Raw genomic sequence first — 13,557 nt, 5'->3', positions numbered from 1 at the left:
AGGGGCGGTTTTGATGCAAAATAAGAGACCCATCGCCTATTTTAGCCATGGTTTGACTGCCAAAGAACATCTTAAACCAGTGTATGAGAGGGAATTGATGGCTATAGTGCTTGCTATTCAAAAATGGAAACACTACTTGTTTGGAAGGCACTTTGTGGTACACACTAATCAAAAAAGCTTGAAGTTTTTGTTGGATCAGAGGGAAGTGACGATGGACTACCAGAAGTGATGACAAAGCTTATTTGTCATAACACAGCTGTTGATGGGTTATCAAGAATGACTCAACCTCAAGGTGTAGTTCCATCTTCGGTTTTGATGGCTTTAACAGTGCTAACCGTATTACAATTACATGACATGTACGAAGAGATTGATAAAGACTCGAAGCTTCAGACAAAAATCCATTCCTGTTCGACTTTATCAGATGAGAATGAAGGTTATGCAGTGAGGAGTGGAAGATTATGGTTCAAAAACAGGCTAGTACTACCCAAATCCTCTCGTTTCATACCATTGATTTTGGAGGAGTATCATACTGGTCTTATGGGTGGTCATTCAGGGGTCTTAAAGACAGTTAAGAGAATTCAACAGTCTTTTCATTGGGAAGGATTGATGAGGGATGTCCAGAAATTTGTCTTTGAATGTGATACTTGCCAAAGACATAAATACTCCACACTATCACCAGCATGACTGCTTCAACCTTTGCCTATACCTCAGCATGTTTGGGAGGATATATCTATGGATTTTGTGGAAGGTCTACCAATGTCTCATAGCAAGAATGTTATTCTGGTGGTGATTGATAGATTGAGCAAATATGGCCATTTTCTAAGCTTAAGGCACCCATTTACAGCTTCTGATGTGGCTCGACTATTCATTAAAGAGGTGGTAAGGCTACATGGTTATCCAGCTTCGATAGTGTCTGATAGGGGTAATACCTTCTTAAGTTCTTTTTGGAAAGACTGCTTTAAACTTTCTGGAACCAAGCTTAAATACAGCACCGCATTCCACCCCAAACAAACGGCCAAACAGAAGTTTTGAACAAATGTCTTGAGACATATCTTTGTTGTTTTGCTTCAGCTCACCCAAAAACTTGGCACCAATACTTATCCTGGGCTGAGCTGTGGTATAACTCTTCTTATCACACAGCGTTGAAGACATCACCCTTTAAGGTTTTGTATGGCAGAGATCCTCTTGCGATTGTACGCTTTGAAGACAACTCCACGAAAGTTTCAGAGTTAGAGGTGATGTTAAAGGAGAGGGACTTAATGTTGACTCAGATTAAGCATCATTTAACACATGCTCAGCAACTTATGAAGAACAATGCTGATAAACACCGGCGAGACATAGAATACGAGGTGGGAGATTGGGTGTTTTTGAAGTTAAGGCCTTATAGACAGCAAACCGTGGCTAAGAGAGCTTGCCAAAAACTTGCGGCAAAGTTTTATGGACCGTATGAAGTGATGGAAAGGATCGGCAAGGCAGCTTATAGACTACACTTACCAGAAGAGTCGAAGGTACACCCTGTGTTTCATGTGTCACAGATCAAGAAGGTATTGGGAGATCACAATCAGGTTATTCCCTTACCAGAGTTGTTTAATGAATCAGATGAATTGATCATTGAGCCGGAAGCAGTGTTGGAGACCCGGTATAATGATAAAGGTGTATTGGAGGCCTTAGTGCATTGGAGGGGGTTACCCGATTATGAGGATACTTGGGAAGTTGTATGAGAGCTACAGAAACAATACCATACTCTAGCGCTTGAGGACAAGCTTCGTTTGGAAGGGGGGTATTGATAGGCCCCATAGAGTGTACATACGAAGGAAGAGTGAAGCTTAAGGCACACGTGCGAGAAGAGAAGTGTCACGTGCAAGCCCTTGTTGATATAAAAGATTGAGTGTTTACTTTTAGAAGGTATGTTGTTTGCTGTGAGTACACGAGACGTATGTGTCTTCGTTGGGAGAGAATTATGATCTAGCTGCGTCTAGAGGTTCTCTTGGTTCTTTGTTACAATCTGTTACTCTTGTATCATTCATCCATTGTTAATAAAGAGAGAGAGTCTTTTTCTTAACACTTAGTCTCATCAGACACCAACAAATCAAGCATGTCTATCACCCGAGAAACATAATTAGAAACCAGGGTACGCATAGTCAACTGATAACCTTCATTACACATTTGACTGAGATTTACCCTCAACATATCAACATCAGCACTCATTGTGTTGATTAACTCATGCACATGTGAAATCAATGCATCCAATTGAAGTACTTCCCCTTCAGCTTGGAATGGTGCTGGGTTCTTGTTTGTGGGACAATGTAGGAAAGAGAGCCAATCTTTGGTCTCAGTTACCAGATGTTGAAGAAGAAGACGAATCCGTTCCATAGCAGTCAAAGAGGTCTCCGGGTCTCTCTAAACATGAGAAATTGAGAATCTTAGGGTTAATTTCGAAACGGCCAAGACAGCTAAATCGATAATCGAAGAAGGTAATAAACAATAACATGTACCTGTAGATAACTATTGACTATGTTTCTCATAGCATCAAGATCGACATGTTGAAGAGACCAAATACCAGTTCTGGCGGCGTCTCCTTGAGATTGCATTTCCAAATAATTCGAGAGAGAGAGAGATCGAGTGAGAGTGAAGAATTTGTGTTAATCACGAAAAGGGGAGAAAACGCGTTTACCCAAACTGCAAACCCTCTTAATAGTCAGTCAGTCACGTAGAGTGTCTCACTCTTCAACTCACATACCAACTCCAATCTTCTTCTAAACCAATCACGCTCAAATTTAAACCGGCAATTGAATCACCTTCTCAACACATTAATTAAAATAATTTTCTATTTTTTGGTAGAATAAGACCTATATTATATATAAATTTAATTTACAGATTTTAGTTTAAAATCAGATGTAAAAAAAAATATATATATTTTAAAAAATATTTATTAATTATGTAATATATTTTTCATATATTGATACTGTTTGGTTACCATATCTTTTGGAGGTGACAATATAAATTCATTTTCTTATAAATCCATATGAACTTCAATCTAAAGCTAAATTTTTATATATTTTAATTTTGTATAATAAATAACTATACTAAATAAGGTTGATAAAAACGTAGCTTTAACCTCTACGTTATTATTGACACAAGAAATCTTGAGATTTATTTTTTAAGAAAATAACAAAAAAAAAATATTTTCTTTGATTATATTCCTATTAATAATTCGGAAGTACATTTGGCAAAATAAATTTTTATTTGTAAGATTTACATAAATAAACATTTGCCATTTGGAAAGATCTCAACACTTGAAGTTATCATTTTTAATATAATCATACTTTAAAATTTGTATCAAAAACATACCTTTAATAATTCTAAAAGAAATTAGTATATATAATTTAAATATTTTAGATTCTTTTAGTTCACTAAAAATTTTCAAATTCTTAAGGATCATGTTACGAAGCAGGTAAGAATTTATGTAAGAGCAATACTTGGGTTCACCCCTTCCTAAAATAAGGAAATAAAATTTATATACATTATTATAAAATTAAAAACTTAAATCATTCTTTTATAAACCCAAACCGACATATAATTTCATTCCAATTATAAATTTAAACTCTAACCATCTTATTTATAAACCCAAACCGACATATAATTTCATTCTAATTTTAAAATCTAAACCCTAAACCATCTCATTTGTGAACTCAAACCGACATATAATTTCGTTCTAATTGTAAAATCTAAACCCTAACTATCTCATTTGTAAACCCAAACCGACATATAATTTCATTCTAATTGAAAATTCTAAACCCTAATCACCTCATTTGTAAACCCAAACCGACATATAATTCCATTCTAATTGTAAAATCTAAACCCTAATCACCTCATTTGTAAACCCAAACCGACATATAATTTTGTTCTAATTGTAAAATATAAACCCTAACCACCTCATTTGTAAACCCAAACCGACATATAATTTCGTTTTAATTGTAAAATCTAAACCCTAATTCTTACTTATAAACCCAAACCGATATAAAACCAACCCAATGTTTAATTGTAAAATCTAAACCAAACCAATATTTAATTTTCAATAAAAGTATACAGAATTTGTTTCCTTAATTTGTTTTGCTTTTTAATTTAATTTTGATTTATTTTTTAAATGAAATATTAGATAGAACATTCTGATAGGTTCACCCCTAGGAGTGAACATAAGTATTTTTATTTACGTAAATATGATTATACTATATAGTTTTTTACAGATTTGTCTACTTTAATCTGATATCATACGAGTTAACGAGAGATGTTACGCTAATCTTAACTGGTACCAAACACAAACAAAAAATACTTTCCATCTAAAATTATACAATCTAAATACTAAAACAAATATAAAAATACAACATATATTTTCTTAATTATTATTAAAAAAATATCCGCGATTTAATGCGGGTTAAGAACTAGTGTTAATAGAAAAAAGGAATACTTATTTATTTTGTAATTTTATAAAAATATAAGAAAAGTCATTATGCATGCAACATGTGGACTAATACCTTGTGTCAAAATAAAGTAAAGTTCCAACATACTTTAGAAATGTGATGATGTTATTTAGAAATGTGAAGATTATACATTTCTATATCGACCTAGATTGGTAATAGGTTCTGCATTGATCAAGCTTGTCAACATACGTTGATGATGTTATTTAGAAATGTGAAGATTATATGTTAATTCAAATATATATTTAGCTTAGCCTTTTTTTACAGGGGAAATGGTTATATAACCAAAAAAAAAATCTATTATTCACAAAATAACCATACTAACCATAACCATGAATCAATTATATTCTCTATATTTATGTATTAATGACAGTTTTGCCCTTTTTGTTTTTTTTTTGTTTTTTGTTCTAACCATCATCATCTCTTCCACCAACTCTGGTCACTTCCGATTTCCAGCCACCACCACCTCCGGCCAACCACCACCCTACCGCCGGCCGACCTCCGGCCAACCTCTGGCCAAGCTCCGTCCACCGGCTACCACCACCACTCCACCTCCGGTCACCCTGCCTTCAGCTAGCCACCACCCCATTCACTACCACTAAACACTAAAATGGTAATTTTAGATACCCTCTATATTATTTTTTTAATTTTTTCAAATAGTGTGCTATATTCTTCTATAGTTTTTTTTTTGGTTACATAGCTAATTCACCCTTTTTTATATTTACTTTTGTCAACATGATTTTGATATTGTAAAACCAAATTAAGAGAATAAATATTAGCATATATAGTCATCAATATGTGTTAATATTATTGCTGAAAACTAACTAAGAGACTACTTATAAGAAATTTATTTCACGTATATATACAATATGTATGTGTGTGTCTGGTACGATATATATATATATATATCTTCAATGTAAATTTATTCAAATAAAAGTAAATTTGTGTCATCTTTAGCTATTGAGTTATAATGATACTTACCTTCAAAATATATATATATATATATATATATATATATATATATATATTCAAAAAAGAATTAGCTAATGAGTGTTGACAGAAAAAAAAATTTAGCTAATTGTGTGTCATCTTTAGCTATTGAGTTATATTGATACTTCTCTTCGATAAATATATATAAGATATAAAAAATTAAAGAATAATGCAAGAAAAATGTATTACAAATAAATAAATCTAAATAAAGTAAGAATATATAATTAATTTTAAATGATCTCTTAAAAAATTGATACGATATAAATTAAAATTATTAATCATGAAAATACAAGTAAATTAACAAAAATGTAAAAGGGTACAAAGAGAATAATAATTCAAAATGTCACTTAGGATAGAAAAAAAAACAATGATGTCATCATATTAATATATTAAAAAGGTATATGGTTTTATATTGGAAATTAGCATGTTTTCATTGAAATAAATAGAAAGATTAATTACGGGAGTGCATAAGCACAATTTTACAATATTAAACTATGCATCTTTAGTTTAAAAAGAAAGAATATATGCAAATCAATACTTATAACATAAATTTTAGAATAATTTGATGTATAATATATCATTTGATGAAGTGGAAAAAAGAAGAATGGTTAAAAAAGAAAAAGTAATTGAGAAGTACATATATGAAACTAACCTTATAAAGTGTGTAATCGATTTTATTTTTTTTCTGACAATTTTATTTTTTCCAATTTCAATAAAGCTACTCCTTCTTGCAAAATTGAATGACAATTTGAGTAAATATAATCAGGATTTTGGACATTTACCCAAACATATTACTCTTTTAATTATAAGAAGATTTTATAACCAACTAATGATTTATACTCCCAAAAGGAATTACAAAATATACTTTTCATCAAAATAAATTTTATACTAAAAGAAAAAAAAAATCAAATTATTTAATGTTTTGTTAGTATGGAATGAACATGATCCTTGCTTCGCGATTCAACATTCGTTCGTGAAGCTCGGTGAACGAGATTGGATTACTTGGAAACTATAACTTAATGATCTGTTTCATCGGAGAATTAACAAACAATCATAAATGCCACTAATTCCTTGACATTGGCAATAAATTTTTGGTTGTTAGTGCAATAAACTAGCTTACAGTAAGTGGCCAAAGATCTTGAGCTTGGATATGAACATAGCAATAGAGCAAACGTATCAACAAAACATACATCGTATCGTCTGAAATACCCCCAATTTAATTATCTAAACAAAACCACCAAAGTATAAGTGTTGATACATAGAAAGCAACTAAAAGAAGAAGAAGAAGAAGAAGAACAACAACAACAACAATAACAAACAACTGAACAAATTAAACTGTGATCACACTTGCAAATGTTGCAAGCAAAGCTGCTGCTTCCTCTGCTCTAACTTTTACGGTTTTACCTGATATTTACGGAAATTCTTGTCAAAAGCCTTCCGCTGCATCTTCCGCAAGAGCTTGGGTTTACTTCTCACAAAATTAGCATTTCTGAATTCCGCTGCATCTTCCTTAACTCTTTTAAAAAATAACTATAATAAATAAGATTCAAAACTGTGCACGCACGATAGAGAGATGAATTTTTTTTTTTTTGAATAATATATAAAATTTATTCAAAAAAAAACAAACGTTTTTAAATGTAGAGAGATGAATCATTCGTTAAATCTTGCAAAACTACAAAACTTACATATTATTTCAGGCACTTCGTAGAAAAATATTTTGAAATTGAAGCAAGAAATAAATTTGTATTAGGGATACAATATCTCATATTGGAAGTTGAGTAGGATCTTAAGTGGTATATATAAGATATGAGTCTCTCCACTCATTGCCAACTGGTTTTGAGTTGGAATCCCACAATCTAATATGATATCAGAGTCCAGTCCGCACATGCTCAACCCAATCCACAATCGGCCCGGGCGAATAGTTGGCCCGCCGATTCATACCCGAACATACCGAGATTGATGCTTAGAAGAACCATCATCTGGAGGGGGTATATTAGGGATACAATATCCCACATTGAAAGTTGAGTAGGATCTTAAGTGGTATATATAAGATGAGTCTCTCCACTTATTGCCAATTGGTTTTGAGTTGGAATCATACAATCTAATAGTTTGGGCCTCGAAAGAATCTTGCTGTGAAACTCTTTCGGATTCCAAATGATGAAACTGTTGTTGCTTTTTGCCCCACGACATTATTGAAGCTAGTGTTAGGTTACCTAATGGGCTTTTTGCCTTTTTCCATTGTGTTCTTTTGTATTTTTATTACAGAGAGATTAAACTGAAACGACCACAGTTTTGTATTGTACCATTTCAAATTCAGAAGTTATTGTTATATCACAAAAACGAGGGGTGCTAGTTTTTATCTGCCGTAACTCTCTTACATTGGTTCACTCCAAAAGGAAGGTTCTTGATCTTATCTCCCTTATAACACAGATTAGGGTTCCCCCAAACACCAAGTCTCCTTCCCATCCTCTCATAAAACTTCCTAGAGAATTCCAACTCTCCGCTGATGTCATTTCCATTCACGTAGAGCGCGCTGAGACTAGGCATTTCGGTTTCCATTTGTGGAATGAGTTTGCCTCCGAGATTGTTGTTGCTCAGACCTAAAAACCTCAGTTTCTTGAGCTCCAAGATTGAACCAGGAATCTCCCCTGTTAATCCTGTGTTGGAGAGGTCTAGAACCACCAAATTCTTCAGATTTCTCCACTCTAATCCTGTCAAGTCCCCGGCGAGGCGGTTATTGGACAGGACCAGCTCTACCAAAGAACCCATCTCTTGGATCTCTTTAGTAAATCCACCTGAGAATCTGTTGTTTCTAAGGTCCAAAAGAGTCAGATTCTTTAAGTACTGTAGCTCTCTAGGTAACTTTCCTTCCAAGTAATTGTTACTGACGTCAAGTTTCAGAAGTGAATTCAATCCTCCAACGCTGAAGGGCAACGACCCGGATAAGAAGTTCCGGCTCAAATCCAATATCAACAATCTGGTTAACCCAAAGACCTCTGGTACTCTCCCTGTGAACTTGTTTCCTGACAATACTAAGCGTCTCAGTCTTGTTAACTTGGCCAAGTTCTCCGGCAGTGGACCTGTTAACTGGTTTTCTAGCACCACCAGAGATTGAAGGTTGGTGAAGTTAGTGATGACAGAAGGGAGTTCACCTATGAGTCCCGGGTTTGATCTGATCTCAAGTCTCTCCAAGCTTTTAGAGAGTTCAACCCACTTTTCATCTGAGACTGAAGCTAGGTATCGGTTCGGCGATGTGAAACAGCTGTAAATAGAGAGGGACTTGAGGTGCTTGAGCTCAAAGAGTTGTGGTCTGATCACTGGAACGTCAGCACAAGCAAGAGAGTTTTCTTGTACAGTCCCAAAGCTTAGAGCAGTTACATACCAATGATCATCATACATATCACAAGTCACACCCTGCAGAGTTAACCAACAGAGAATTAGAAATTTGAGAAACAAACGTAACATTAACAAATATATTTTTATCAAAATAAACAAATTCTTTAACAGATATATCGAAATAATTGTTACTAATAAAAATGAGTGAGAAATTTTATTTTCTCTCGCTTCGCTTGAGATTACATTGTAGGCACATGCACAAACAAAGCTGTACAACCATTTTCACCTCAAATTCAAGAATCATAATCTTGATAGGTTTAAAACATTAGTAACATAGTTTTTTTGTTGTTCTTGAACGGATTAAAATAAGATTAAAGAAGAGTGATGAGAGAAAGAACCTGGATTGGAGTCCAGCCACAAGGGTCAGGATAAAGAAATGAGCAATTCCATGAGTCACCGACAAAGCCTTGAATTGTAGAGTAGAGAGCAGTTTGTTCTGTTTTCTCCATAGGAACTCCTTCACTTTCCTCTGCTTCTGCCTTGCTCAAATCCACCACCAAACACCACACACATAGTAAAAAAAACAAATGTTGCTTCTTTCTAAGTCTAAGCATCTTCATTGAGACTATAATAAGATTATAGAGAAGATAAAGAAAAAAAAGTGTTTGTGTGGATCTTATCTGTATTGGAACTATCCCACTTGTTGTACGTTTCTATAAGGGAAAGTTACAAAAAAAAAACAACAAGAAATATAATCAAGAATTTTGGGTTGGTGTTAATGTTGAAAGATGAAAACAAAGCTATCACCATTCACCACAATTGGGTTATGGGACCCTTTTTTGAAAACAACGAATGTTGGTTGATTTGTATACAGAATTGTTTTGATTAATCTTTTATCCTCTAGAGCTTGGTTTGTGTCACAAGAAAATTTCGTGAAAAGCTATAGAGGTCTCTCTGTTTCGTTTCTCTTAATGGTTTAGTATAGAGGAGATGCCATGAAGAAGACGTAACCAGAGAACAAGAGAGGAAAAGCCAAATCTGTTTCTCTAACTTATGATTACATATAGCACAGACTATAATATGACAAAACTGAAATATTGGGTTTAAAATACGAATAACAAATAAAAGCCTAAATGTAAAGGATCTTACAACTTTTACATGCTTACTATTATGGCTGTTTGATCCGTAGACTAGAATCATTGTGAAGTTAATAGGGTACATAGCCAGGGATTTAGACAATGACTTGGCATTAGCAATTAAAATTCATAAACCGGAGAAAGAAAAAGTAAAAAACCTAATTTTTTAAAGCAAGACACAGTTACCAAAGCAGAGAAACAATAATGGTAATGAAAATGATAAGAAGAGAGGGGTCCAACATCTTGTGTTGATAATGCAAGTGAAAGCGAAAGACAGAGAAGATCGAGTGAGTCTCTCTCTTATAAGAGGAGCTGTTTATTCTGCAGCCTCCGCATTTATATATTTTATTTATATGTTTCTGATATTTCCTCAACTGTCCCTTTCTTCAAAATTAGTTATTATATTTCCTGAAAAATATTTTTTTAGAAAACACTTAAAAAGGAAGAAGCTTACTTGGTGGTTGAAATTAAAGAATAATGTTTAATTACTTTGGATTAGTTAATTAAAAGCATTAATAGAATAGAACCAGATGATGGATTTTTTTGACTGGTTCAAAAGTCATAAAACCTTGCCATTGAGAGAATTAATGGGGATGTTTCTAAGAGTGGAGTGTAATGAAGAGTGAGTTATTGATGCTCTTGCATGTCCTTTCTTTTGGACCACACTCTTTTTTGTCTTAACATTGATAGGTGAGGCGTATCTACTATCTACTCACTATAAATCCATCCAATTTAAGTTTCAAATCTTGGTAAGATCCTACATATAAGCCATTGTGTAGTCCTTTTCTGCTTTTTACCGTTTTCTGCTTTGGACTTTATTTTTAGTTTGGCGATTTTCAAGCAAACATAACCAAAAAAAGATGTCAGGTCCATGACAATGACTTAAGTAACTTTGTTTCTTACCTCTAAATTCTGGTTTGGTTCCTTGGATACCAGCATTATCTATGGTCATGGAGTTGGAGTCATAGAGAGTAAAATCAAATGTTACATTTCCTAACATGTCCATGCCTTCCAAGAATCACTTCCTTTTTGTTTCAGTTGCTTAGAAAAAAAAAAGTGAAGTTAAAAAGAACCAACACATAAGATGTTGCAAATCCTACTTGTGGGATAGTTTTGTCTTTTTAAAAAGACNGCCATGAAGAAGACGTAACCAGAGAACAAGAGAGGAAAAGCCAAATCTGTTTCTCTAACTTATGATTACATATAGCACAGACTATAATATGACAAAACTGAAATATTGGGTTTAAAATACGAATAACAAATAAAAGCCTAAATGTAAAGGATCTTACAACTTTTACATGCTTACTATTATGGCTGTTTGATCCGTAGACTAGAATCATTGTGAAGTTAATAGGGTACATAGCCAGGGATTTAGACAATGACTTGGCATTAGCAATTAAAATTCATAAACCGGAGAAAGAAAAAGTAAAAAACCTAATTTTTTAAAGCAAGACACAGTTACCAAAGCAGAGAAACAATAATGGTAATGAAAATGATAAGAAGAGAGGGGTCCAACATCTTGTGTTGATAATGCAAGTGAAAGCGAAAGACAGAGAAGATCGAGTGAGTCTCTCTCTTATAAGAGGAGCTGTTTATTCTGCAGCCTCCGCATTTATATATTTTATTTATATGTTTCTGATATTTCCTCAACTGTCCCTTTCTTCAAAATTAGTTATTATATTTCCTGAAAAATATTTTTTTAGAAAACACTTAAAAAGGAAGAAGCTTACTTGGTGGTTGAAATTAAAGAATAATGTTTAATTACTTTGGATTAGTTAATTAAAAGCATTAATAGAATAGAACCAGATGATGGATTTTTTTGACTGGTTCAAAAGTCATAAAACCTTGCCATTGAGAGAATTAATGGGGATGTTTCTAAGAGTGGAGTGTAATGAAGAGTGAGTTATTGATGCTCTTGCATGTCCTTTCTTTTGGACCACACTCTTTTTTGTCTTAACATTGATAGGTGAGGCGTATCTACTATCTACTCACTATAAATCCATCCAATTTAAGTTTCAAATCTTGGTAAGATCCTACATATAAGCCATTGTGTAGTCCTTTTCTGCTTTTTACCGTTTTCTGCTTTGGACTTTATTTTTAGTTTGGCGATTTTCAAGCAAACATAACCAAAAAAAGATGTCAGGTCCATGACAATGACTTAAGTAACTTTGTTTCTTACCTCTAAATTCTGGTTTGGTTCCTTGGATACCAGCATTATCTATGGTCATGGAGTTGGAGTCATAGAGAGTAAAATCAAATGTTACATTTCCTAACATGTCCATGCCTTCCAAGAATCACTTCCTTTTTGTTTCAGTTGCTTAGAAAAAAAAAAGTGAAGTTAAAAAGAACCAACACATAAGATGTTGCAAATCCTACTTGTGGGATAGTTTTGTCTTTTTAAAAAGACAAATAAAGGGAAAATGATCAGGTTGTGAAAAAGACCCAAATCTTTTTTCCTATGGAAGCATCACCTTGGCGCTCTGTTTCTTCTTCTTCTTCTCCTTCATTCTCCTCTTCGATCATGCTGATATCCTCATCATCATCTTCACCATGCTCTCTTATTTCACCGCTGCCTCCTGTTTCCAACTGTGAATCTTCGACTGGCCTCTTTCCCGTGTTGTTATCATTGAACTCCGTCTCTGCTACAACCTGCATCAAAACCATGGTTCAGATTATATATATCCTACGATTAACATGCCCACATGTTCCACTTAGACAGCAAGAAAGAACATTTTGCACAAAATGGAAAATAAAGTACGAAATAACGAACACCCAATTCGATGTTTCAGAAAATCATACCCTAACAATCTCCTCATGTGTTACTGCTTCCACTAATACTTCAGCTTTGCCATTTTCCCTATTCTCACATTGTGGTGGAGTAAGAGTATCCTTCGGACTTGGCACTGTTCTGATATCACCACTGACACTTTCTTGTTTTTCTGTGACACCTGTTGATGCTTGTGCTTTATCTTCTTCTGTTCCTACACTGAAAGCATTTTCCATACAAATATTAGTTTCACACGTATTGAATTCACTGCAACTCATTTTCCTAGTTTAAAGTAGTAACTTACTTTCTATGTCTCCTGAGATGATACCGGCTTTGCCCTGGCGTTTGAGAGACTGGAACGGCTATTTGTCTCTTCTTCCTACGTCCACCAGTTGTGATACTATCTACACCCTCATCGCTATCACCAGCTGTGTGTTCACTTTCTGTGATTCTAGAAGCCTGTTCGCGTTGTCGCTTCTTTGGAGTTCCTACATCAGATGGTTTTGAATCTTTCGACGCAGCTTTTGTTGCTTGCGATCTTCCTCTAACAGACTTACCCCTACCTCTACCACGTCTAGGTTTATCACTCTTTATCTCTGATTGCAGGGAAACTTCAGGACCTTCTTGTATTCTACTATCTGTGAAACTCTGTTCGGTAGCAGATGGCTCATGATCATCTTCTGGCAGTGTATCCAGACGATCATCACGTTGGGAAGGTTTTGGAAGCTTAACTGTTACACCCAGGTCAGTGACTTTATCTGCCTTCCCAATCGGTGATATACTCAACAGCTTTGAAGCAATTTTCCCAATCAAAGATGTTTTCCTGCTATTTTCTGCACTGGGAGAAATG

At 34.2% G+C, this 13,557-nt stretch overlaps 2 protein-coding genes across 5 annotated transcripts in view; both read right to left on the bottom strand.

Moving 5' to 3' along the window:
* On the bottom strand, nucleotides 7,739-10,127 carry LOC104750709 (piriformospora indica-insensitive protein 2-like). Its single transcript, XM_010472551.2, has 2 exons — nucleotides 9,203-10,127; nucleotides 7,739-8,882 (listed from the first exon to the last, which is right to left on the bottom strand). The coding sequence occupies exons 1-2, from the start codon at nucleotides 9,422-9,424 to the stop codon at nucleotides 7,818-7,820; spliced, it is 1,287 nt and encodes a 428-aa protein (XP_010470853.1). The 5' UTR covers nucleotides 9,425-10,127; the 3' UTR covers nucleotides 7,739-7,817.
* The window catches only part of LOC104750708 (protein CROWDED NUCLEI 3), a 6,333-nt gene continuing 4,957 nt past the window's right edge, over nucleotides 12,182-13,557 (bottom strand). For 2 of the 4 annotated variants that reach the window (XM_010472547.2, XM_010472549.2), the window contains 3 exons: nucleotides 13,012-13,537; nucleotides 12,740-12,926; nucleotides 12,182-12,589 (listed from right to left, as the gene is read on the bottom strand). In XM_010472547.2, the coding sequence (XP_010470849.1) occupies nucleotides 12,365-12,589; nucleotides 12,740-12,926; nucleotides 13,012-13,537 (938 nt within the window). In that variant the 3' untranslated portion in view covers nucleotides 12,182-12,364. The remainder of the gene's footprint in view (nucleotides 12,590-12,739; nucleotides 12,927-13,011; nucleotides 13,538-13,557) is intronic. The other 2 variants (XM_010472550.2, XM_010472548.2) reach the window with 2 other exon arrangements.

Source organism: Camelina sativa, chromosome 16 (genome assembly GCF_000633955.1).
Source record: "Camelina sativa cultivar DH55 chromosome 16, Cs, whole genome shotgun sequence".
NCBI lineage: Eukaryota > Viridiplantae > Streptophyta > Magnoliopsida > Brassicales > Brassicaceae > Camelina > Camelina sativa.
Note: the sequence above shows the minus strand (reverse complement) of the source record. Positions and strands in the feature narration are given on the sequence as shown.